Raw genomic sequence first — 26,875 nt, forward strand, 5'->3', positions numbered from 1 at the left:
CTTGGAAGGCAAACTGTGCTCTGCAGTGACCTAGGAATTCTTTGTGTATCACACTTGAATGCCTGGCTCTGGAGGCTGCCCATCAGAATTACCTTAATGCCCTTTCTTGCACAAATGCACACTTGGCTTCCCCTCTGCTTGGACTGTTATTTAGTAATAGATGTAACCCCTTGCGACAAGGAAATCAGTGTGATTTTCTTACTGCTGTTCTAAAGCTAAGCACAAACTCTGTATTTAGTGAATATTAGACAAAATTGGTATCTTTAGCAATTTTGGTGAAACATTTTCACATAGCAAAAATTCTACATAAATACAGTGTTCATAGTTACTGAGATTCACAAAAAAAAAAAGGCTTTGGTTAGAAAATCAAGAAGGGTCAAATAGAAAAAGCTTTTTTAAAAAAAGGAGCCAAAGGAGTCAAATACTCTATTGAAGTCAAATGAGTGCAGAATAAAACAGCAGTCATCCATGAGTTAATTTTTCAGTATTAAAATCTTCCACCTAGAGAAGCCCATGTCTCTTGCAAGCTGTGTGCCTTTCCTGACGTTCACAGCTGGTCTCTTAGCTCCAGTACAAGCAGGGTGGCGATAATTCCACATATTCCTGTTCAAGGCAAAGAGTCCCTCTTCCAGCTGTGAGGTAGAGATTGGGTATCAAGTCACTGGGGCATGAGATACCACTGAGTGCAGCAGTTACACATTTGTTTCTAGTTCATTTATTTCAATAGTGCAGTGGTCTTTACTGTTGGATTTCTTAGTGTGATTCTCCACTGGAGTTTCTTCTTGCTCCACTTGTACGGGTGTTTGGTGCTGAAACCCTTTCACTGTTTCTGGTCCACGAGATTCATTCATGGTCTTCACACAGCCATTTCTCTGGTAAGCCACAATCTGATGGATGTTAACAGGCTTAGTTTCACAGATGAGTGGCACCTATGTGAAAAGCATTAAGATCTGGAATACTGCCACTGATTGCTGTATACAACAGGATACAATTTTTACTGGAAAGCCTGTGGACCGCTTTACATTCCCCAGAATTATCTAGAGCCTCCATAGACTTCCAGGACCTGTTTCTCATATGCACTAAGGCATCTTTGCAACATCTGCACAAAGTGAAGGTGTCTCTGTGTAAAAGCACAAATTCTGTCATTACAAATTATGGTAATAACTGCACACCATTGATAAAGCAATAGAAGCAGGGCAAATACAGACTAGAATTTCAGGGCTGAGTTCAAAAGGTGCAGACTCTCAGTGCTGAGCTTTGGGCAGTGCTTGCTCTTAAGTGCAGTCACTTAGATCAGTAAGTCATTTGTTGTTGCCTTCTGCCTTTTTTCTAACCCAATAAACTAGCACCTGTCTCTGCACTGTTTCAAAAGAAATAAAAAGGATTTTATTAACTGATTCATAAGTTAAATATTGAAGTGTTCTTTAAATCAAACCAGATTCTGATGGGGAAAATAAGACGTAAATACTGGCAGAGAAGAGAGGTGGGCTTGCAGCTGAGAAAATATGGCCTTTGGGTTTTCATTACTAACTGCACAAATTATGCAGCCAAAATGTATAGCAGACCAGCAGTATATTTTAGTACAGTTATAGAGCATGATTCAAAGAAAAAATCTCATCACAGATGACTAAATAATCCCTTAGGAGGGATTTTATATTATTGAAACATCTCTTCTTAAGTTCTGCCTGAGTTCTAAGTACGGCAATGAAATGTCAGAGGCCCGTGTTGCGCAGGAGCTCAGGCTACACTTCTGGCTTTGTAAGGGGTGACATGCCTTAACATTAGGCTGTATGTTTAGGGTTTTTTGCAGCTAGCTGTATGTGTAGCCCATATATTCAGGCCTAATCCTGTCATCAGTAATTACTTCAGGAGGACACAGCCTGTCTTTCTATACACAACTTGAAAGAGCAGGAATTTTAAATGAACATTGCCGGAAGGCATGAGAATGGGATTGAGTAGAGTGATTGTAGAATGGGAGAGATAATGATAGAAATAAAACTTGGTTATTTGTCTGGAATACTACAAATGATGCACAGAAATTAAACACACCTTGTGAAAATTAGTCCTGATAAAGAAACTTTCCTGCATTAACTATTCTGTCTTTATGGAAGAAAGGTAGTGAGAGTCTGCCATGAGCTGAAATGGTTGGAGATTAGCACCTCCAAACATCGTGGGCTCATGGAATTAGGAGGCTCATGGAATTAGGAGTCTCCTTTGTCAAGGATTTGGAGGGCCATGAGGAGTTCCAGAGGAAGGGAAAAGTGCATAGGAGTGGAAGGAGGTGGGGGCTTCAGAATGCACAGGTATGTGTGGTATATGAAATAAGGTACAGAGAAGGAAGAACAAAAAGATGTAGTGAGGGACTTGTATTAAGTGTAGAAGGCATGAAGATGCCTGAGAATGAAGTCTAGAATGGAGTAATGTGCTTGTGCTAGTCTGGAAAGAAAATGATTGCAGTGGTGTCTTCAGATGATGCTGACACAGAGGCTGGAAACACCCAGGGGAGTCGCTTTTGATGTGAGCTTATTGATTATGGATATACACACTCATAGGTACCTTCACCTCCCCCTACACACAAGCAGTCAAGAACATTCGTCAGCCTGCTCTGTTACTGGTCACAGTTTTAGGAGAAGGACAATTACTGTCCAGTCAGGACCGGGGTCCTGAGTGGGAGACTGGCAGCTCCAGCACCCTGTGCAATGGCAGGGCAGTGCAGCTGCTTCCCTGCTCCCAGCCCCGGTGTGCCAGGCACAGCTGGCTGGCCAGCCTGGAACTCCAGTGGCTTTTCACATGACCTCATGGAAAAGCATCCCTCCACCCCACCTGCTAAGCAGCACGTGCCCAATTCTGTCCTGTCTGTGACACACCCTTTATAAACTAGATGACCCAAATGTGGGAGCTGGCAGGTTCTTTGCCACAGCGTGGCACATGCTGGCACGCCCTGGCTTATGGCATAGTTACCTCGTCACCATCCTTGACAAACTCCTTCCGGCAGATGTGGGCCATGATCCCGGCAGCCAGCGCGTCTCCCAGGACATTGATCATCGTTCTGAACCTGTCTCTGGAAAATGGAATAGTCATGGTAAGTTGTTGGCTCTTTGGGTACATTCCTGTGCCTTCATCACTGCAGTAATTGTAGCTGAAGCCCAGTTTTGCTGCTTTTATGAGCTAAAAAGTTTAGAGATGGTAGCGAGGAGTTTGGCACAGGGCAGCCTCCAGCTATGATGCAGCTCAGCTGGGTTTTCCAGCCTTTTCTGAGCTCAGTGTGCTGTGCTGCCACACACTTTATTTTGTAACTGAGTTAACTGGAACAGTGATGCCTCCCTACACAGGCCAGCTGATCGGCACTAAAAAGGCGTAACAGAGCAGACCACGACTGCATTTTTGTCTTGAGTGTACATGATAAGGTCCAGTAACATGCCTGATTTGGAGACTGGTGCTGCAAATGTCTTAATTCAATAAAAGCAGAGGTCAGTCAGTACAACCAGTGATCAAGGTCCCAATCTCAGCAACCAAAATGCTACTTAAGAAGGTTATTGACCGTTATACCCACAAACCAAGCAGGTACTGACCATATTTAAATCATGTTCATTCCTGAAAAAGCTATGATGGCTTTGGCTCTTATGGTGGCTGTGCAATGGCTCCTAAAGATTCTTCATTTCCAGTTACCTTTTCCAATTTAAATTTGTCTGCTTGACAGTACTTTGTGTATATACAGTTTAACTACTTTTCATTTATTCATGTATGGAATTTCTTCCTTTCTTTCTTTACCTTCTGCCCACTGTCTAAAAGATAAATTTATTAAAATAAAGACTGTAAATCCACAAAAGTAAGTGGCTGTCATAGACAAGTGTTACACTTGAGTCATCCTGGAATCTATTAGTTAAAACTGATGAGATTTCAAATAGAAGATACAGCTGTTAAGTCTGAAATATATCACGTCTTTTCCAAGAAAAATATATACATTTGAAGACTGTGTCATATTAGTAACTTAATTTATAAATGTAGGTTATAAAATGCAGGTTCAGAAATCTCCAGATGTTTGGCTTATTGAAGTCAGTGACGGTCCAATATCAACACTACCTAGATTTCTGATCCTGTATCTTAATATAGAAAAGAATTGAAACTCTGTACTGATTTTTTTTCAGCTGTTTCAGGCAGGTACTTGGTGAATATAAATGTTTATCTAGTTGCCTGCTTAATTATCAGGAAAGTTCCTGCATGAAAGCTTATTTGTGTGTGCAGTTACCCAAGCTGTACGTGTAACTGCAAGTAACTTCAGCAATAATATTCCACATCCTCCACCAGGACGTGGTTGTTGACTCCAGGACCCAGCCCTACACTTGTTTGCTCAATCCATTTTTCTAATTCCTGCTGTTCCGATTTTGGGTTTTGCCATGAAGAAAATTCCCACAAGAATATGTTAAGCAGGGAAAAATACCCTTACAGCACATATTGATAAATGTTCCTGTTAAACACTGACTTTTTTTTCCCTTGGTTAATCATCAAATTGTGATTCTTGGAAAGATATTCCGCGTTGTGGATGTTGGATTGTGCAGAGAGTCAGCCGTGGTGGAGAAGAAGCTGTGTGAGCAGAGCTCAAGAGTTTGCACTCCCTCTTGAGCTCTGATGAGCATCTTTTCTGAAGACAGGATTCTTCTGAGGAAACAGTGCACCACACTGAAACTCTTAAGAAAATGAATTGCCTGGTGCGTTGATGACCGGTTGTATTCCCTGTTCCTGTGTGTGTGGAGCAGTCTGTACTACCTCTGAGTAGAACCACACTGCACACACTGGCATTTCTCTGTAAGAGCCCAACCTGCTGCTGGGGCATTTCTTTCAGTGCAAACATGAGTCAGGTTTGCAGTGGTACTTTGGCTTTAGATGATTTATTAAAGGTGCAAAACTTTTACATCGTGTTTAATGCGTTAGCTGAGAAACATTTTGATTTTTTTCTTTATGTCTCTAAGCACTACCTAGAGGTATGAAGGTCACATACATGTTATGGCTACCTAAAGGAGTTGTAATATCTGCAGTGCATTGTAATGGGTATTTCAGTCTCGTGAGATCATCTAAGCAGCCTTCTTTAAGCATTCTTCATACTCCAGTATTTCCAAAACTAATACTGAAAATATTCATCATGTCAACCACGTTGACACTTTGCATCTGCAGGCTCTTGAAACCACCAAGTGCCGAAATACAGAAAAATACTTTTTGTTTGAAAGGTCATCTGCAAAAGACAGAAAATTGGGTCTGTTCCCTGCTCACTTTTTAATACCGTCTGGAACTATAGCCTGAAAAGTTTTTTCTCTGTTGTTTTGAAAAGTTGTGTAAGACAAAAAGAAGCATAATTCCCATATATGCTGGAAGACTTACTGGAAAAACAATGAAATGTCGATGTTGCAAGAGCTGGGCAAAAACTGAGCAATATAGAGGGAAAAGGCTATTGTAATACAGTCTTAAAATATTCATACAACACAAGACTCGTGACTCCTATTAATGATAGTAATAGTAATATTCTGTTACATTGAACAGGAAATAGTTCTTCTCACAGTTCTTTGTACAAAAAATTGGTGGCTAGAAGTTTAATAAAGTGGGATATATAACAGAATGGACTTGTAACGCATTTTTACCCAAACCTTCATGTGATCAAAGTCCACTGTATTAAAGGAGATATATTTTATATGGACTAAATAAAAAATAATTTGAAATCAGAAAGAACAGAATTGCATCGGGATCTGTGATAAAAGGAGGACATTATTAGTCCTCTTGCAGTACGTGGCAAGTATTACATTAAGGCTGAGTCTGTCATAGTTCCATTGCCTGACTGTCCTTCTAGATAAAAATAACTCTTTAAGTTTTCCTGGATCTGATTTAAGATAGGTCCTTCGTTCTACTTCATCCTCCCTCCCTGTAAATGCAAAGGTTGATCACTGTCCTCTTCAGGACAATCTCATCTATGTAAGAAGCTGCTGTGGTGACCTCTTCAGCCTGCTCTCCTTTTAGACCAAATAGACTCCACTTCTTCAGCCTTTCCATGCAGGTCATATTTCCAAGTCTCATTGAGACTCTCTCTCATTTATCTGTGTCTTTTTCCATATAATGTCCACATCAGCAGAGTAAATAATGAGGCCACATTAACACCATTTCAAACAACATAATCACTTGCTATGCCTTTTATATATATCTGTATTACTGCACCCCTGGGAGCCATCTGCCTTTTTAGCCAAGTTGCCACAATGGAAACCTCAAAAGCTGAATGTTACTTACAGTGCCCAGTCCACAGCAATTATCAACGTGATGTCGTCTGTTGGGAGCCCGACGGAGGTGAGAACAATGACCATCGTCACCAGCCCAGCCTGGGGGATGCCTGCAGCACCTATGCTGGCAGCTGTTGCTGTGATACTTTAACAAAGAAAGAAAGGAAGAAGCTTTACCAGTGATGGGTTGCTCTGCAAGAAGCCACATCATGTTCCTACAGGAGCTTTCCTAAACCATGCTCCTTCTCACACAAGCCACTGCAAGGAAGTGCCAGTGTTTTGTGGACACAAACCAGGTGAGAGCAAGAACAGGCCAAACTGTCTGCCCAGGGCTAAATTCTCCCTCTCAACCTTCGCAGCCTTGGCACTGGTGGGGCAGTTCTGTTACCTGTTAATGCCAGAAGTGCAGAGCAAAGGGCCCAGCCAGGCTGTGGGTTGTGTCAGCTCCTTGTGGGCCATGGCACCACAGAGCACCGTGTGCCATGAATCTGCCAACACTGCTCATCTCTGCTTCCCCCTTGGCAGCAGAGCTCCCAGCAGACATTCCTGAGTCGCCATGGGCAGTCCCTGTGCCAGGCAAATCCCAGCAGACACCTCTGAGTCACCATGGGCAGTCCCTGTGCCAGGCAAATCCGTGCCTGGCCGAGCCTGGGCCTTTGATGTCAGTCCCTCACAGAGAGGTGAGGCCAAGGGAAAAGAGGCTGGGTCAGGGTGAAGACCTTGCACAGCACATGGCTTTGCATACTTGGATCTAAATATTCAGCAAGTGTGAATGTGACTGTACACCTTCAGCTTCTGGAAAGTATTTTTACTTGACCTTCACACCGTTTTTTCAACCAGGCAAGCAGAACTGAATGGGAGACCAGGGCAAGAGTGGACTTGGCAGGCTTAATGTTTTTTTCAAAATATTACTTTTAGGGGAGGGATTTCATTCCTTTTTCCAGGAGCAAAAGTGACTGGATGTACTAATTTCCACCAATCCAGCCACTTCCAAGAGCTAGGCCATTCAGCAGAAAGACAAAACCCAGAGGCTGACGGTTGTAAAAGGATGACAGAAAGTGTATACACTGCAAATCCACTGCATTCATCGGTCCAGAATGTCAGAGCTTTTGGCAATCAGTTAAGTGTCATCACCCTCCTATGGAAAATGAGGGTAACAGTAATTACCACATGGAAACTGAAACACAGATCCAGTCTCTTGCTTACAGCTGTACAGTGGACCAGTACAGCAGCATCAGGATTTCTAACTAGAGCCCTTTTCTGCAATGAAAAAACCCCAAACATTTGCATGCGGGTGTGATGGGGAACGAGAAAGACTTAAAACTACATTTTGAAAAAGTTAACTTGCTTAGCATCCTGATAGCATTATAACAGAATGTAGGTGGAAAGGAAGGGACACAAGCTCAGTAGCTGAGTAAGAGATAATAACTGTAATGAACCTTAAAAGGCTCTTGTTTGTGATATGAACTGACTGGCTGATCAGAACTGCTGCTGCCTCTTAGGGCAGTTCAGGCCAGAAAGTCTCATGACTTAATTGGGAGCAAACCCAGGAATGTCTGTCTAAGATTGTTCCGTTCCATTTTTACCTTCATGTAGATGTTTCTTTCTATAATATGCTCAGTTGATGAAAACAGAATCTTTACTCTCTTTCTCTGCTACATCTTTGCAGAATCACATTGATAGAAACTGTCAGCCTGGATTTTACAAACTATGAGCAAAGTAGACTGATTTTTTTTTCCTAACATTTTTCCCCTCTGGCAAAAATACCCTAGAACTTAGAATATTTGAATTTTAAATCTCTAGGTCCCAAAGTCCCAAGATCTAGGGCAGAATTTGGATTAAGATATTGAAGGTACTGGATCCACTGTAGTTTCCTGTTTGCCGCCTTCTTTTGTAAGTGAGTCTTTTTATTTCTTTTCCTTTCCTGGATTTTTCCAATTTTTATTTGTATTTTCATTCCACTGTTTTACCTCTGTCTGGTCCTTGTGTACCAGCACTTAATGTGGGGAGTGAAAATAAGAGATAAAATAGAGTTCTGCTTAGAGAAAACTAGAATTTACCTTCTTTCCATTTACCACCATCCTCCTTCTCCTTAATTTTTAAAATTACGATTCTTTACTTCAAAGTGTAGGTAATGTCTGCTCATGCTCTGGGCCATATTTTGGGATTACATGCTAAAAAAAATCTCCAAATTCCAAATCAGAAAAGACTAAATTTTAGCACAAGGTCGTTCCAACAGTTTTCAAAGAGAACGCGAGCCTGAAGCAAGAGCTCGTATGGGCACAATTTGTTTCTTTTTCATCTGGTCTACCCAGATCTTGCCAGGAGCCTATTAGCAAAGCTCAGCTGTCATGTGGGGTTTGTTTCAGGACTCTCCTCTTCTTGTCATGAAGGTTTTCAGGTCCAGCAGAAGACAGACAAGGCCCAGCACTGTGAACGGGGCAGCGGTGAGGTCAGTGAGTGGGTAGATAAGCACATCTCAAATATGTTGCACAAGGCTCTGACTATGAGGAATGTTTTTATAATCATTTGTTCCCTGCTGGAAACCTGCAGGTTTCAGTCCCTGAGGGATTCTTTGGCAGTCACTAGAGTTATTCTGGCAGTAATTGTTCAGCTGGATCTTCTAGTCTTTTGGATCCATTACAGACTTTTCAAGGATGGAGTACACAGCCATAGCACTCTCTGCCCACTGAGAGCATGGTTGTTTATGAAATTCGCTGCTTTAACAAGCAGCAGAGAAGACATTTTAAAAATATCTGAGGGATATGACATATTCATGAAAACCTGCCCTGATAGTAGCATCTGTCCTCCTTCCCTCTTTCCCCGATCCTCCAAGAGCTTCCTAACAGACTATTCCCCATTATCTGAAATATGACTTCTAGTTTTGCATTTTTTAACCTTCTCCTCTCATGTAAAGATGCAAATCATGCTTGAAGTTGAAAACTTTCCTGAAGTTTAAAATAGTGTTCGAAGCAGCAATAACAGTAAAATGTCCCAGTCCTAAAGTGACCAGTGTAAAAATGAGACAGTTATCCTCCAACAGGAGCACATTTGAGGTCCTGTAGCAGGTCCAGAGGAGGGCAACAAGGCTGGTGAAGGCACTCAAGCACAAGTACTATGAGGAGAGGCTGAGGGAGCTGGGGTTGTTCAGCCTGGAGGAGGCTCAAGGGAGACCTCATCACTCTCTACAACTACCTGAAAGGAGGTTGTAGCCAGGTGGGGGTTGGTCTCTTTTCCCAGGCAACTATCAGCAAGACAAGAGGGCATGGTCTCAAGTTGTGCCAGGGGAGGTGTAGGTTAGATATTAGAAAGATTTTCTTTACAGAGAGGGTGATCAGACTGGAATGGGCTGCCCAGGGAAGTAGTGGATTCTCCGTCCCTGGAGATTTTTAAAAAGAGACTGGATGTGGCATCAGTGCCATGGCCTAGTAACCACAGCAGTAGTGGATCAAGGGTTGGACTTGATGATCTCAGAGGTCCCTTCCAACCCAGCTGGTTCTATGATTCTATGATTTCCTCGTGTCCACGTGCATGTATTGAACAGGAGCAGTACAATTTCTTTTTGTGCGGTCCCTGAGCTCTGCATTAGTTAAAAACAACCATTCTGTGAGGAGTGCATCTTTGGATTACCTTATGGTGATGATCTGCCCAAAGTCCAGCTCGTAGTTGTTGACCTGTGCGATGAAGATGGCGGCCACGGCCTCGTACAGCGCCGTGCCGTCCATGTTGATGGTGGCCCCCACGGGCAGCACGAACCGCGCGATCCTCCTGTCCACATGGTTGTTCTCCAGCAAGCACTTGAATGTGATAGGCAGGGTGGCTGAGCTGCAGAGCACCAGAGAAACACACGCTGATTTATTTTTACTTCTGGGGAATGAATGAGCTGTAGCAAACCTTCTCCAGGCAGGGGGGATTTTACACTGTCTGGGCACTGCCAGGTAACTCGCTCCTCGGCTTGAGGGAGGATGAAGACAGTTACATCTAAAAAAGGCATAAATGAATGTATAATAGTGCACATTTTGCTTCCCCAAAGTTAAAAATATTGTTCTGTCTTTCCCTCTTTCGGAAAAAAAAGGGACAGAAATCCCACAGAGGCAATGTTGTACACTCAAATGAAAGAAAGATGAACACACTGTGCAGCTTGATAGTAGAATCTCTGTAAACTGTTGTACACTCATGGATTCTAAAAGTGTTTCCTTCCAGGCCTGCCTCATATGTAAACAAGTTCTTACTTCTGCAAAGGGTTAGGCAAAGATCTGATCAACAGCATGCCTGAAAATAAAAGTTACAGACCAAACTTCTACACTCGGGAATGTAAAATCCCATTTCCTCTCTGGGACAGGTCTGCCCACATCCCTTGTGTGATCATATAACAACCACATAATTGCAGGTCCTATAATGATGTGTGCATATGTAAATTAGATGTATGTGTGTGGAATAGAATGGAATGGTATAAGACTGTTTGACAGGTATTTATTTTACAACCAGCTTGATCCCTACAAAACTTTAACTCTGAATTTCATACCCTGAAATCTGATTTTTGTTTTCGTAAACTGAGACAATTAATAAAATATTACATGGTCATAAATTTTCTCATTTTCAATAGGATGCACACATTTTTAAATTGTAACTATTTGATACATGTTTATTTGTATATTTTATAGGTCTTTTTGTAACATTCTGCATTTTACCATGTGGTGTCACATTCACTATACAACGAGTAATTAACCTGCATTCAAGTTAGTGAGTAATTTTTATGGCACATCAGTTTGTATGAAAAGTAAGTAACACCACTAAAGAAAATATACAAATGGCAAGATATTTTCCTTGTTGGGATACCAATTTTAATATACTGCTCAGTATCTGAGACTATTTAAATACATGTAATACAGCAAACTCCTTCAATACTATTCCAAAGTCATCTCTTTAAAAAGATAGTTATAGGGGAAATGTTGGTATCATGATACTAAGGGTCTTTAATGTCCTGTTCTCATGTGATTTTTGTGTCCTGAGCCATGAAATAGAGGTGTCTTTCCATTGTTTTGGGCACTTCAGATGGATATGTCACTGTGGGTTGAGACCTTCACATCAGCAATGTGGCTCTGATACCTGCTCTTACAATGGCCATTAGCTGTTCTGAATTGAAGATAACACATTTGATCTGCAAAGTGTTTCTCAGTCATTACAAATGACCTACAAAGGATTCCAAAAACTCTGAAATCATAACCCCAAGTTTGCAGGAATGTGTAAGAAAAATGTTTCCGTGAGTAGGAGTTGTCATTTGGTATTTGTGCAAGCTATTGTTTGAGGAAAGTAACAGTGCTTGGAAAGGAAAAGAAACTTCCTGCAATAGAAACACAAAAGAAAAAAGATATTTTCATTATGATACCTCTGTTTTCTATAACTTTTATAAAGCCTGACTGGTGAATGATTTACTACAAACTGGCAGCCATTGCCTGAAAATCTGGACAAAAGTCTTTCTCTAAGTATGGAAATAAACTGAAAGGCAAGGAAGCAATGGAACTCTGATTGCCTCAAATAACTGGGGTATATTAAATTTCTCCATTCAGGCAGTCCTAATATTTAATCAATATTGAGTTTGAAAAACAAACCCAGCAAAGCTTAACCCCATAACCCCCCTAACTGCACATGAGATGTCATTTCTCTCTGGGCATGCCTATGATTTTACACACAGTCTTTTGTGAATGACTGAAATTCTCTGTGTCTTGTTTACCATAAAATAAGAGGATGAAGGTGGAGCTCACAGATAATGTAGAACTGAACACCCTGGTGGAGCTGCAACTAGGAGGAGACCAGGAGCACTTCTAGGTGTTCTAACCATAGGCATGGCCAAGAAATAATTACTTAATTTACTATTCATTGTCTTCCTTCCCTGCAGCTACTTCAGTTGTGGAGGGTTTCTTGTTTTTAAAGACAGTCTTTCCTCTGGCATTTGGCTTTTTTATAAGAAAACCCTGTCTGATTTCTCTGTGGGACAAAGAGTAGAAAAAGGTAATCTTACAGGGCCTTTCCACCTTGCCCACACTCTGACATACCAGAATATTAAACCTAACTGTCTGCCTGTTCTGAGAGCTGAGCTGTGAGATGTGCAAATTTTAGCTGATTGACATGTTCCAGTTTGGTTGAGGTGTGACAAAGATTGTGCAAAACAATCCCATAACACCAATGGCACAGGCAGCAAAATCTGTATCTATTTCCATTGCTGTAAACCAAAGGTGTGACACTTTGTACAAGAATTCAACTTGTAAACTTGTGCTCTATCTCAGAGTCAGGTGTGTCTTCCATTTGAATTTTGTGCTGGATTTAGTCAAATTTCTAGGGCACATGACAGGGCAATGGGTTTGTTGTTTTTTAAGTATTATAATAAAGAAGAAAATTGGCAGAATATAAGTGCAGTGATGATGAGAAACATTGTGCAAGATATTGAAACAAATTCCGGGGTCAAGGACTCTTGTACCTTCCTAGCAAGGCAGCTACTACAGAGTTTCACTCAAATTTATGACACTGCATCCTTAGAGCCAGTAAACTGTCTGTCCTGACTACTCCTACTGAAAGGCTTTCCAGAACTCGCTGCTCAGATGAGAAATTTAATTTACAATCTAGTTGTACTCTTCTCAATTTACACTAACTTTGCTTTTATGTGCTTTATATATTTCTCCTTGCATAATCAAATGTGTTACAACACATAATGTTAGAAATCAACTTTGTCCTCTCTCAGCCTGGATTGACCCAATCAGATTTCCAAGTCTTCTCTTGCCAGATTGCTGCTTTACATCCCTGGTTACCCTTTCAGCACCTGTTTCATCTCAATGAACTTTCCCTGAATACAGGTGACAAAAATGATTCAGAGCATCCCAGGAGAGGTTGTCTTGTTCAATGATGGTTCATTTTTATTTATAATGTATCATCTGCCACATAGCAGAAAAACATATGTCTTATTTAAGACTTTGGCTGTTGGTGACTTACAGGTGGCAGTGAAAAAAAAAATATTTCCTACTGCAATTTTTGAGTTATATAAATATATAATTTCAATATTATAAAAACATTATCAAATTAATACTTTAATTTGCCTCTCCAGTTAAATTAGGTGGAGTTTGTTTTCTTGAAAGCTATTTTATTTATTGATATTTATTTAGTGTTAAACAGTGGAGCAGTAACATGAAAGCCTGACATTTAACATTTATTAGGAGGAAAAAATACTCTGAAGTGCTGATCTTAATCTCTTAAGTCTTTTAAAAACTGTCCTAAAGCTTTCAGCTGAGAGGTATCTTCTCCCAGCACTAACTCCAACAATTAAAAATACATTTTCAGAGTCTTATCTCAATTTTGGGATAAAATGCTGCAGCTGCAGAGACTGAGCATAAGCTAATGCTGGATCAGGCCCAGCTCTTACTAGTGTGAGCCCCAAAGACAGCTAGTCACTGTGGAAGAGCAGCTGTTCAGCTGCTCTGTTTATCTTATCATTCAAATGCATTTTGGTATTTGCTCCAAAAAATCAACAAACTGATCTCATCTCCCGTTTCTAAATCTGCCTTTAATTTACACTCTGCAATAGCCAAGATCTCAGTGTTTCATAAGCAGCAAAACCCTTGAAAAAGTCGTGGTTTATGACTTGTCTTCAGAGAAGATGAAAATTGCTTCTTTTGATGGGATGTACCACTGAAAAGATGCTGCTTTAATTCATTAATGGTATGGAGAGATGACCTAGAAAAACAAAATTCCCTCTTGCCATTGGAACGAGGAAAGCTAAAATCAAGATGAATTTTGCCTCTAAGCCAGATATTGCTTTTTGAGAGTGGTAAGAGGTGACAAGATCAGGGGGGATGTGGGGGGACAAAAGCAGCAAGTGAGAGATCCCCAACTGTGCAGCCTGAACCCCCCAGGGCAGGGCAGGGTGGGCAGTGGCAGCAGGTGCTGCACTCCCCTCACTGAGGCAGTGAAGGTGAACCAGGAAAATCGGGAGAAATATAAGGAGACTGAGAGTGGGGTACAGAACCTTTCACTAAGGGACATGAGTTGAAATGTTGTTCAGATTCAGTAAAATCATTGCCATGAGGTGGCTGCTTACAGGCTTTCAGCTTCCCCTGGCTTACATTCTTGGGTTTTGTAAATGGGATTGTTTTTGCTGCTTGTAGTTTGATTTTTAGCTTTGAAAATAAGCTTTCCACAGGTGAAATGAGTATCAGCCCACTGATCTGGGGTTTTCTATCTTTAGATGTAGGTATCAACTGACACAGAATTATCTCCAAGAAACACATCAGTATTCTTAAAACCAGCTCTTTGTTCTCCTCCAAGATGATTTGAAAATCCAATACCCACATGATGAGTGTTATATAATGCCCCTGTGGCAAGTCTGATTTAACCAAACACACATGTGCTGCCTGTCAGGAGAAGCAGCTCTCCTGTCCAGCCCCAATTATTTGTGCATGTTCTTTTGGCAGCAGCTCAGTTATGTGCAGTATCCATTCCTTTCAGAGCAACCAAGGTGAAAAGTTCATCTCTCTCTAGACAAGGCACTGCTATTTGAGCAGGAAAACATTAGAAACCATGTTGGGCCTGTGTTGGATTTGCAAAATATACACACTCTTAAGAAGGGACAGCCAGAGCTAAATCCATCAAACATGTCCAAGCCTCAAATCCGTATGTTCAGAGCCTTTCCTCAGGATTCACCTTAACTTTAGTAGTACATTAACTTCTGTCAATAAAGATACTAAATCTGGTAGCAAGTCCTGCTGGTGGTTCTTGACAGGCTGAGCTGCCAGCTGGTGCCAGAGCTCTGTTCCCAAATTACACCCTCTGGGCCTATAAATATGTCATTATTCCTTGCACTGCTGTCTCCAAGCCCTTGATGTCCCTGGAGCTGTTGGAGCTCAGGGGGAGTCAAAGCCAGCACAGGTTTATGAGAAATCTGGACTCCCCATGTGTTCCCTGCTGTCAGTGGACACTCTCATGTCAGCTTGGGATAAGGAAATGGGGCTGAAAAAACCTTCAAGTAAGTATTGGTTTATCTTGAGGGGGCTCAGCAGAGACAGACACCTCTCTCTCATCACTTCTGTAGGTTGAGATTTTGGCTTTATAGCTGTGCCTGATCAGCCTGTCTGCCTCTCCTTCCCATGATGGCTTTTGGGGCTCCTTCCTAGGAGTCCAGCTCTCCCAAGGAGGAGCTGAGTTCCAAGATGAACCACAGGCATCCTACATGGTTGGAAGTTGCCTGCAAGTTAAACTGTGCAGTGACAGTCCCTGTGATGTGCAGGTCTGTGAAAAGAGCTTGCTCACATTTTATAAGTCTTATTAAACCCTCCTTGTTAAAGGTACCCATACTCATGAAAAAGTTGGATATTTTTGTTGCTTTTTAACAGAAAAGGAGAAGGAAAGGACAAATTCTTCTATGGATGCTAAAGATAAAACAAGAACAAAAATTTCCTCTTTTTTTTCCTAAAATGAGAAATATTCAGGTTATCTCTTTCTAGACCAAAAAAAAAAAAAAAAAAAAGAGAGAGAAGAGAGAGAGTGAATGGAATAACACAGCTTAAAAAAGCTGAGTTGTCAGCAATAGAGTTCTTCAGAAACAGAATTCCTAGAGGAGCAGGGCAGATAGTCAAGTGTGTCAAATGTGAGCCTGATGAGCCTTTTCCAACACTAACATCTTGGAGTGCAAAATTAGCATCCTACTTGAATCTGGGGATGTGACAATATCCCAAGCTGCAAACTTTTTATGTTCTAATAAAAAAGCTTCCTTTAATTATTTAGGCCTAATTGGAGTTTAAACATCACCCAGCATGTAATTTTTCTCGATTTTGTATTTCACAGTATGTTGCTCTTTATAGGTCATTTTGGAGCAAGCTGTTATATATGCAAACACCTTGTAAAATGTAACACATTGGAAAGCAAATACCTTCTGTAGTGAAATAATAACTCCTTCCTCTTCTTTCTTTTAATCTTATACCTCCCTCCTGGCACAGATGCCCTGAAACCGTGTTGTCCTATCAGCTACACAGAAATGCTATTTTGTTATTCCTGTCTCCACTCCATGCAAGGCAATTCCAGCCCTTTCAACCACATCTCATGCACCAGTTAATCCCTGTTGGGAGTCATTTTTCAAAAGCTGTTTCCCATTTTCATTGTACCTTCGTTCAGCTACAGTTAAAACTCATTGTACATCCCCCCTAAAAGGGATGCAAAAAATACTATTCCTTGAGCAGAACAGCTGAATACTTTTCCAGTGCTGGACAATAGCTTGCAACCACAGTCTTTTCTTAATGTACCAAGAAACAAAGACAAAGATGAGTAGAAAGGGTAAAATGTTTCCACATGACTGAAAGAGGAGATTCCCAGCTAATACCAAAAATGCAGTCTGGACAAACTGTGTGTCCCTCATATATATTAACTTTGTAGAAGCACAATATTTTTTTTTAATGGAAAAAATCTTATTTCCTTTTAAGTCCTCTAAGAAAACACATTTTTGTCCAATATTTTTTAAACCAAAGGAAAACTGCGACAAACATTATTGTCAAATGGCTCCCACAGAACTTCCAGATGTTGAGAGACACGCCTTTAAAAATTATAGCAGTGAATCATTGCTCAGATACAGGTGTATCTGCTCCACTACAGGGATGCTGTTCCCAATAGCAAATATTTCATTTCATCTGTCTAGAAACTCTGTAGTACCTGGAGGATGTGGCCAGAGCAATGAGCAAGGCTTGAAGAATCCCTCTGATGAAGACAATGGGATTCTTCTTGGTGATGAAGAAGTACATCATTGGCAGAATAAAGAGCCCGTGCACCACCAGGCCACACACCACTGTGATGGCATAGAAACCCAGCTTCTTCCCAATGGCTGAGGGGTCATCCATTTCTAGGATTTTGCCAGCGATTAGGAACACAATTCCAAAGGGAAAATACCTGAGCAAAAAGAAAGTCATTATTAGGAGGCAGTTCCCTCTTGTCAAACAGTATGAGCTGGGAAATCCCTCCTGGAGCAGAGCTGTCTGGGTTCTGTTGTTTTGTCAGACTAAGCCCCTCTTTCACACATGAGGAGCATGACCAAAGCACAGCTGAGGCTGTGGTGCTGGTCAGGAACCACCTGGAAATGTTTTGGTTCAGAAGGCAGCTCTAACTTCTTAGCTTAAGGCACGTAAGCTACTGGGAAGGAGGGGGATGAATCCTAAGCTCTGCTCATAAAAACCGTTCATGGTTATTGGAAGCTGTTAAGTAAATGTTTATGTTGCCTTTGGAAGACAGAGGAGAAACACCAACATACATTAGAAATGCTCTTGGACTGCCTGGGAGTTTGATTTAGGGCAGATAAATAGGCAGAAGAATAGTTTCTGAACCCCCTCTGGACAGATGCTCTATGAAAACTTATGTTTCTGTGCACAGCTACATACAGAGCCATGGGTGCCAAAAGAGCTCGAGATTAAAAGGTAGCTGGAAACAAAGGCTGAGTGCTGGCAGTGGTTCCCCCCCCCATGTCAGGTTAGGCCACACTGGGGGACCTTCTGAAGGGTGGGGAAGGTGCTGAGCTGATAGTTTGTGTTGCTGGCAGTCACCTGCTGTTCCTCTGATCTTTGGGACAGGTGGGTTGGCAGGTCTGGCTGGGTCTACAGCAGTGCTGTAAGGGATGGAAGTACCAGCTGGAGCATCCCCTCATGCTTCTCCCTTATGTGAGCTGGGTGTACTATAATCCCTCTTGGCATGCCCAAGGATTGGCAGTGCCCTTAGGGCATACAGCACCCCCCCACCCAGCCATGCCATATTTCATTGTTTGGGAGTAACACAGAGGGTGCCTCTGTCAAAATGACAGTACAAGCCAGGCACAGGATGTGTGTGCATCTTCAGATGCTGAGGCCCTGCAAAACTAAGGATCATTCACACTCATTTATTTCCCTGGAAATAAGTTTGTGAAATTTCTGTACATTCTCTTCTGTTGACATTTTCTTACTCTTAAAAAAAAAATTCTGATTTTCTTACAAAAACAGTTACTTACCAAACAGCAACTGCCACAATCTTCATGACAGATTCGTTCAAACACTGGCAAAAGCTGACCAAAGGAACTCCACTGTTCCCCATTCTCCCCAACATTATACCTGCAGTCAAAGGCATCAAGGTTCAGTTTTTCAGGTGCCTTCACACAAAGCCCCAGTGTTTCCCTCTGAAAAACGTTTTCTAGGGAAGGATCTGTCTCTGCCTCACCCCTGTGTGCTGTGTAGAACCTGACAGCACCCATGGGACACCTGGGAGGCAAAGCCAGGCTTTGAGGTTTGCTCTGGTAATGGAGTTAATAATGAAGTCTCCATCTTATTTTTAGTAGTTGTCTGTCTACATAATTACAACCAACCCTCATAATCAGTCAGGCTTTGCAAATTTAGGGGAGGTAAGGAAATGCAAATTTATGGGAAGAAAAGCCAAGTTGCTATAAAGACTAACCAGTAAAGAAGAAAGCAAGTAAAACTCCTTTATGTGTGCCCAGTGCCCAAAAAGGAAATGAATATAGCTCTGGGATGTGTCATCTAACCATGTATTCTCCAGACAGTGCTAGTTTCCATTAATGCATATAAATAGATGACATTTTCCTACAGTTAATTATCTGCCATCCCTCCCTGAAAGGATTATAAGTGATGGAGTTAATTGCTCAAGGAAGCACTTCAGAACCGAGCTGCACCCGGCGAGGCAGCCTTTGAAGGGACACAGGGGCTGGGAGGGGGGTGTTGCTGCCACTTGCTCTGGATGTGCCGTGTCCCTGCTTTGAGCAGGAGCCTGGGCTCTGGCCCGTGGAGCCCACAGCTGCACTTGGGAGCCACGTCTCACTTCCAGGGCAATTCCCTGCTGGGGCAGGGAGGGAGGCTGTCAGCTGGCTTATCCAGGGATTTCACAATAGCAGTGCATTCAAGATGTTTGTAAACCTGTTAATATTCATCTAAGCTGTAAAGTTTAGGTCAGGAAACAACACTCTTTCTTTAAGCATGTTGCTCATATTGTAATAGGACATTAAATATAATTCAGCTCTTCTAGTTGGTGGCAGTTTTACAAGAGTCTTATCTTCTAAATCTCTATAATGCCAAAAAAAGAAAAAAGAAATGTCTTCTTTTTAATTTGACAGGAATGACTGTGATTTGCTCTTTAAAACACTATCCTACCTAGGCATGTGGGTATGGGGGGACAGAGAAGTGGGAAGGACTGAGGCCTCCTGTCTGCATCACTGATGTCTCAGCGTACTTTTCAGTGCAGACATTTTCCTTGTCATGAATCAATAATATGTGTTCCACCAAGAAAAAAAAGATCAGATGTCTCAGTGCTTAGCTACTGTCATCATCTCTGACAGCAATCCCTGCACACTGTGTGAGGAGAGGTAGTGTAGCTAATCACAGCTGAGTCAGCAGCAGGGCTTTACACTCTGCCTGTCAAATATTGCCCATTTTAATGCATGCCCAGCAAAGAAGTCCAGTCATTCACACACAAGATTTACTCCTGGACTGAGATTACTAAGCAATTCACCTCCTGCTTCAGGAAAAGACAGTTAGCTCAAGTCTAAATTCTTGTCTCTTTATGCTGTTCAAGGACCTTAAGGAAGCTGTAATAAGAACTCAGACCCAGCTTAGTGCTGATTTTTTTGGTATAAAAAACCCTTTGTGCAAATAAGACTCAGCCAAAATGGGCAAAACTTCTGCAAAACACCAAGGCCTGTATAATTTTTTTGCAATAAATAAAAGCTTTGGAAGGATGCTCTTCTTTCATAGAGATTGAAGCCACATGTCTTCTGTCTTATTGCTTCCATTTTGGGGAGGGGTCCAGAAAGCTGAGGACAGTGATAAATGCTTGGCTGCATCCTTTGTTCAAGATGACAGACTGGAAGAGTCCCAGGGTTTGAGAGTTTGGTGTCTCAGGTTTGTTGGTGGCTGTCACAGTCCCAGGTGACCCAGCAGGACCATGATGTAGGTGACACAAGTGGTACTATAGTTTTTGTACATCAACCAGGAAGAAACCAGATCTCAGCTTCCATCTCTGGTGCCCCAGGCCAGCAAGACTGGGGGACATGGTAAAAGTCACACATTTGGTTCTGGGAAGACAATGAATGATCTTCTGTGCTCAGAAGTATAAAATTGCCCTTGATCCTAATAAGTACATGTAATTAATTCATTCATATCCAACACATTTGGGCTGGAATAGTGTTTGTGGTGCCATTGCACTTTGGAAATTCACTAAAAAATACTACAAACTGGGAGACAGCCAGTTTCCAGCAGGGTTGTGTATGGAATACCACCCACTGGAGAAACTATAAAAACAGAGACAAATCCGCTAATTCGAGGCTTGAATCTTGACCCCTTGTGCTGGTCTGAACCATAATAAAATAAATCCAGGCAAAGATGTTTTATGGAACTACCTCTGCTGACCAGATTAACTTCCAAGAATAAATTTATGTAAGGAAAATCTGATCAGCATTTTCTTATAAAAATCATCAGAACTTTATGATTAACTAGGACATGTTTGTTTAAATTTCTTCTTCCAAATCCACAAACATAATATAACACATATGGCACCAGTGAGTTCCTCCAGAAAGTTGAACTGAATAAATAAGCCACACAGAAGCTCTTACAGTCCACTGTGACAAGCTACTAGATGGTATATAACCCTCAACATTGCAGGAGAGCAAAAATAAAATGAAGTTTTAATAAAAAAAAAAAAAAAAAAGAAGATCCACAGATTTAAAACTCATAAAATATCCAGCCAGGAGAGGGGAGCCAGGGGTGTCTCAGCCTGCTGCCCCCCTAACCAACAGCAGTGTGGGAAGTTCTTTATTCTTGTAAAACAACACTCTGGGCATTAGAAGTGTATGAAATTCTCAGGCTTTGGAAAGAAGGTCTGCTGTGGACTTGTTTAGTGCAGAATTTCTTGAAACTCTGGGATTTTCCTATTGTCCAGAGAGTGGACCAGAATGCTGGCAAAGGGGCCGTGGCTCTGACCTGGTGTAGTCCTGCCTCCTGTATTAGTGCTTCTTACAGTCAGCAAAAAATGGTTCATAAATAAAAGCTCAAAAAAATGGAGAAAAAAATAAACCAAAAAGAATGCAAGTGTATGCACAGAACTGCATGGATTTTGAAAATTTATCTTTGAAAGGTTGGGGAAACAGCTCTGTAACAGTCTTGCCCTTCTCCCTCACAAAGTTTATATAGAAACAGTTAAAAAGCTGAATCAATAAACCAAGCAACCCAACCCCACTGCTTTTCTCTTAAATGGATACTTGGATTCTTACAAACCAAACATATCTGAAACCTACCCATGGTGGCAGAGAATATCACAATCCCCAGCACATTCATGCCGTCACTCGTGCCTGGCTCTGATTTGTAAATCACTTCAGGAGGGGGAGTGATATCCAAGGCAAAGTTCTGGATGTTGGATCCATTCTCATCCTGGACTCCATATATTATAATGCGACGAGTGGTGCTTTCAGATGAGGCTTTGTTGGATTTAACGATGGGAATACTCCTGGTGCGATACTGAAACAAAACAAAGGCGTTTTTGCTCTAATATCCCAGCAGGAATTAATAGTTTAGTGAGATCTCCTAAGTGCTCTGTTTCAACAAGGCTGCATGTTAAAGGGACAAGCATGAAAAGAATGACAGCTCCTGTCTCTGTGCTGCTAAAATCTGTAAAAGTAGTTGAATGTTTTGGAAAAGCATAACAAAATCAGAGTTTCCTCTAATCAGACCTCTGTGCAGCAAACACATTGTCTCCTGACAGAGCTACTTTCCTATAAGACAGAATAGGGATTGACTCCCTAGAGTGCCCTCCTCTCTGTCTCCCCAGAGGTAAGATTCCCATGAAATATTCCCTCCAGTGAAATAACTACAGCCATGCCTCTTGCTCACTCAGAACTTCTAGATGATGTTTTCTGGCCAAATTCCAATGAGTAATTAGATTATTCACAAACACATTATTTTGTTGCTTTAATTGAACATGGTATCCCGTTCTTCCTTTGTGTGGTGTTACTGGGAGCTCTTAAAGAGACTCCAGCTCTCCTCAGGTGGAGGTGGAGATGACACAGACGTGCATGTCGCCTCTCTGGTCACACTAGGGACAGTTTGATGCTTCTTTGTTTTGCCTTGGGACACCATGGCTGCTGAGGCTGTGGAAAGGGACTCATTAACTGCTGAGAGTGCTAACAGTATCTGAAGCAATGTGCCATGTCTGTATCTGGATCGTGTTCACAAAGATACATGTTCCATATGATGATGGCTCATCTTTCATCAGGAAAAGGAATATAACTACTTACCTGCTTGAATGTGGCCTCAACAAGATTGGCTGGAAACATGTTCCTAAAAATGAACAAATAGAAGAATAATTTCTATAGAACTGAAACCAACTTCTGTTTCCTGTGTCTTGGGTGTCCCACAATAAATCAGTTCTTTACCCTCCCAGAGAGCCAGGGTGGAGAGCCCTGTCCCTCTCTTCCCCTCAGAGTGCCATCCAGCTGTGCCTGACTGAGCAAGGCTCAACAGAGGCAGTTCCTCAGAACTGAAGTTTTGGGACTTGCTTCTGCACAGAGACCCAGGAGCTCCAACTTCAGTTTCTGACTCTGCCATAATCTCCACTTTGTAACTGGGGCAACATAATCGCTATCATTCCCTCCCCCATCTACTAACTGGGGCATGGAATATTTCTTTATTCCATAGTTTGTCTTCCCTAGTTAGATAATGAGCCGTTCAAGACACAGTCAGTGTGCAGGGATGTATTCCTGAGACCCCTGGGTGCTATAATCTACTTTAGGACTTCTGAGCACTCCAGTGAGTTAATTCATAAACTGTAGTACCCCTGATACATTTTCATCACTGGAATTGTAAGTGGTGTAAATTTTGCAGTGGTTTGGTCAAGAACAGTTTGCTTTTCAAAAAGAGGATCTCATTCCTTATTGAAAGAGTTGAGATTAGAGCTGCACAGTCTCTCTCTCTCTGCTACATTTTACTTTAATATGGTTCTGAGGCTTCAGAACAAGAGCCTGAATGAGGCCAACAGCTCATTTTTGCTGAGCTACAGAGGAAGACAATGAGCAAATGCTGTGAGATGTGCAGTGAGACTGATGGACTTTTAATTCCAAAAGGGACTCTTTTTGTGACCTTTTCTGACTGTGTCTTAGTCGGTAACATTTCAGCCAATAATATCTGGAGCTAGTTTATAACTTCAGTGTGATCCAGATTACTACTTTGCAGAAAGACATTTGATCCTAATTTGAAATGGAGAGCACACCCTCTACAGGCTTCAAAGGGGAATCAAAATATAATTGGGCAAAAAATGTAAGAAGTCATATATTTCCATACAGCATTTGGGAATCAAGATTTGTGTAATGATTCTAATAGGATCATTTTCAGGACTGATTTATATCCAGCTCTAAGCTTCTGAGCCTGAGGGCAGAAGACAGTGCTATTATCTGCTTTCATATATATATGACAGGAGAAACTCCCGAATTCTCCAACAAAATTACTTTTAATTCAAAGTCCTGCTTAAGCCTCAAAACAGGGTAATACTTAAATATATGTGAAAAGCCTATTCTTATTCCAAAGAGAGTTGCTATGTACATATCCAGCTAAATGCAGGCTGGATGGAGACATTTCCCAGAGCTGCTTTCCTCTTTCCAGCAGCAGCACATACTTTGTGCTAATGGAGTCACTGTGCAACCCTGGCTTAGAAAAAACAAATTTTTTTGCTATTTTAAGTGATCATCATATGACATTATGGTCACACTTAAAAGTATGAGGTAGATGCTGCATCAGTAGCATCAGGCACTGAGAGCAATTGCTACAAAGAGATAATTAATTATCCTTTTTATGTTAAATTAGAGGGAGAAGAATTTTAATTGAAGAGTAGTAGTACTGTCTAATGATTGAAACAGAAGACTGAAACGAGGTGGTTTTGTTGGCCTGCTGTGTGAGAGCAGATGAGCCACAAAAAGGCATCATGTGTCATTTTGGTAAGGCCGGTGCTTCGGGTGAACTGGTGTTACACAGATGAGTTACTGACAAGCAAGAGATGAGGTTGATGAGCAGCACTTTAGTAAATATTCTTTAACTGTCCTGACCTTTCCTCACCTGAGGCAGGTGAGGCAGGTCAGATTAGCAGCCCCTGGCAGGCAGACCTGGCATTCCTGGGGGATAATATTCACAGCTTCCACCCTGGAAACAACAGCACAAAGCGTGAGGTTGGCTCTGCAAACCCTCCCCAAAGCTGGTGATTCTCTGGTTCAGATGTTGTATCTGCAGCCAAAGCAGGACACAGACAACAATCAGCTGTGCTTCACTTTCCTATCAGGGCAGAACCTTCTGCCTGAGCCCTGGGGGCTTGGCTGACACAGGGGGCTGAGTGAAAAACAGCTGGATGGAGCTGGACCGGGGAGGATGGAGGGGATGTTTTGTAGGCAGGGGAAGCACTGGAGAGAAAAGATGCTTACTGCTTTATTATGCTGCATAAGGGAATTCTGCTTCCAGACTGTTAAAGGCTTCATTAATATTAAATCATCTTTGTTTTGTGATTTGAGATGATGGGCGGAAAGGTGCTACAGGAGTGCACAGTGTGGTGGCTGTGCCCTGAGCTGCTTGTGAATGTGAAATATTCTGAAAGAACAGATCCACCCTGAGGAGGCCTGCACAACTCTGAACATGCACCTCACGTAGGAGCCCTGGCTTTACACAGAAACATGAATTTAATTGCTGATGATTTCCACTTTCTCCCTCACAGTCCTAATTAGTAGAATTAAGAACCATTAAGACTGCTCGAGAAAGGAAATATCATATGGTTAGTAGCTAGATTAAATGTTAGACAAATTTGTAGAGGATTAAAGCATTTTGTTTCTTTATCATTCTTTATCCTGCAGGAATTACAACTACCCACTTAATACTAGATACTGGAATTCTCCCAATATTTTTTAATATATTATGCACTGTGATCCAGTCTTTGATTCCAGCCTTACCAAAATTACACAATTTATCCAGTGAAAGGCTGACCTGAATGTTTTTGCCAGGGCCTCGGCTTATTTTTTATTTTAAGCTGGTTTACTTGGATTGAGAAAATCTAGTATTAGCCAAAATTAAGTTTTGTTAATTAAAAACATTTAAGAGAGCAATTGGTAGATGAGAACTTTAATGAACTACGATAATGAGAAGAAAGTATCAAACTGTCACCTAGAGCTGGGGGATGATTTGGCCCATTTGAGCCAAGATTGGCAGTTTTGCTGCTACTCTGGATAAGGTAAAGATCTACCCACATGGATCTGGTACCAGGATCATGAAGTGAGGCCATGTCTCTACTCAGAACAGGCCCTGTGTTTATCACTGACCTGCACTGAATTAAAGACATTGCCAGCACTTACAAAGCAATAATTCAAGCTGAGCTAATCACTGCTATCACCACCTATAAATGCTGTTGTGTTTATTCAATTAGGAAAGCCAAGCAGATAAAACACTTCTGAAGTTCCAGCATTATTTTCAGATTGCTTACACAGAACACAAAATAATAGTGCAGGATACTTAGAGTGATCTGGGATTCATTTCTCTAGTACAGGCAACATTGTCTCTAACCTCAGTGGCACAATTCAGCATTCCTAGCAGAAGTAATTTCACATAATAGTAGGGAATTAAATCTAGTGCATAACAGTGAGTGAGGATGATTTAAAACATAGATAAATTTAGGTCTGAGACAAGGATATGGTTGTAAAACAGAAACTGAGACATAAGCTCTCTGGTTATATAAAAAATTAACAGCTAAATAGTGCCTGCCCTGAGGAATAATATTTCCCAGAGCATCTTCTGCTTCAGGAGCTCTGCCAGACAGAGCAGAAGTGTTCAACACAGGCTGAAGGGTGAATGTGCATGAAACTTCAGTATCAGGTCAGTGAACCTTCTCCAGACCTGAGCTGCTGAGCCCCAGCTGGCACAGGGTGGGTGCCTGCCCTGCATCTGCCGTGGCAGCAGCACACGAGCTCAGTGACCTACTAATCACTGTCTTTGAGCACAGCCTGCCAGCGTGCACAGCCTCGTCCTTCCACCAGCAAATCTTGGAGGCCTTCCCTAGTTCTGTATGGGATAAGAGGATTCAGATGGAGATGTATCCAGTCAGAAATGTGTATGTGTATGGAATATGGAACCGCTATGGCAATGCGCATTCTGCAATTTGGAGCCATGGATTTTGAGAAAATCCTAAAGACTTGGATCAAGTACAGACAGCACCTGGTCTGAGCAGCAGGTCTGAGGGTGCAGCTTCCCATTAGACACAGGACTACCTAGTACCTTCCACTGCCAAAACCAGAAGGTCCTCTTTCCTTTCCCATTGTCTCCCACAACTAACCTATGAATTAACACAATCGACCATTTTTACTCCTCTAAATTTCAGCTGCTTTAGGAAGCTGAATGGTGCCAGGAAGTCACTTCTCAGCTCAGGCCATGCCTTGGCACTGCCCCCAGGACCTGGGAGCCCTCTTGCTCTCTTCACAAGGTGGCTGGCTCTGAGAACTACAGTAGAGATAGAAACACCAGCACTGTTAACCTGTGTTCCTGGGACACTGTTGGCTGAATTGTCCACAGAACATTAGCCTGCAGCTACTGGTACTA

The 26,875-nt window shown here is 41.8% G+C and overlaps 1 protein-coding gene across 1 annotated transcript in view; it reads right to left on the reverse strand.

Moving 5' to 3' along the window:
• Positions 1–633: 633 nt before the first annotated feature.
• SLC1A7 (solute carrier family 1 member 7) overlaps positions 634–26,875 on the reverse strand; it is a 47,204-nt gene continuing 20,962 nt past the window's right edge. Inside the window, exons 4-11 of the mRNA XM_032696681.1 lie at positions 22,552–22,594; positions 21,556–21,775; positions 18,268–18,367; positions 16,950–17,183; positions 9,891–10,085; positions 6,271–6,405; positions 2,962–3,061; positions 634–929 (exon numbers count right to left, since the gene is read on the reverse strand). Coding sequence (XP_032552572.1) covers positions 693–929; positions 2,962–3,061; positions 6,271–6,405; positions 9,891–10,085; positions 16,950–17,183; positions 18,268–18,367; positions 21,556–21,775; positions 22,552–22,594 — 1,264 coding nt within the window. The 3' untranslated portion in view covers positions 634–692. The remainder of the gene's footprint in view (positions 930–2,961; positions 3,062–6,270; positions 6,406–9,890; positions 10,086–16,949; positions 17,184–18,267; positions 18,368–21,555; positions 21,776–22,551; positions 22,595–26,875) is intronic.

This window comes from Chiroxiphia lanceolata, chromosome 9 (genome assembly GCF_009829145.1).
Source record: "Chiroxiphia lanceolata isolate bChiLan1 chromosome 9, bChiLan1.pri, whole genome shotgun sequence".
NCBI classification, from domain to species: domain Eukaryota; kingdom Metazoa; phylum Chordata; class Aves; order Passeriformes; family Pipridae; genus Chiroxiphia; species Chiroxiphia lanceolata.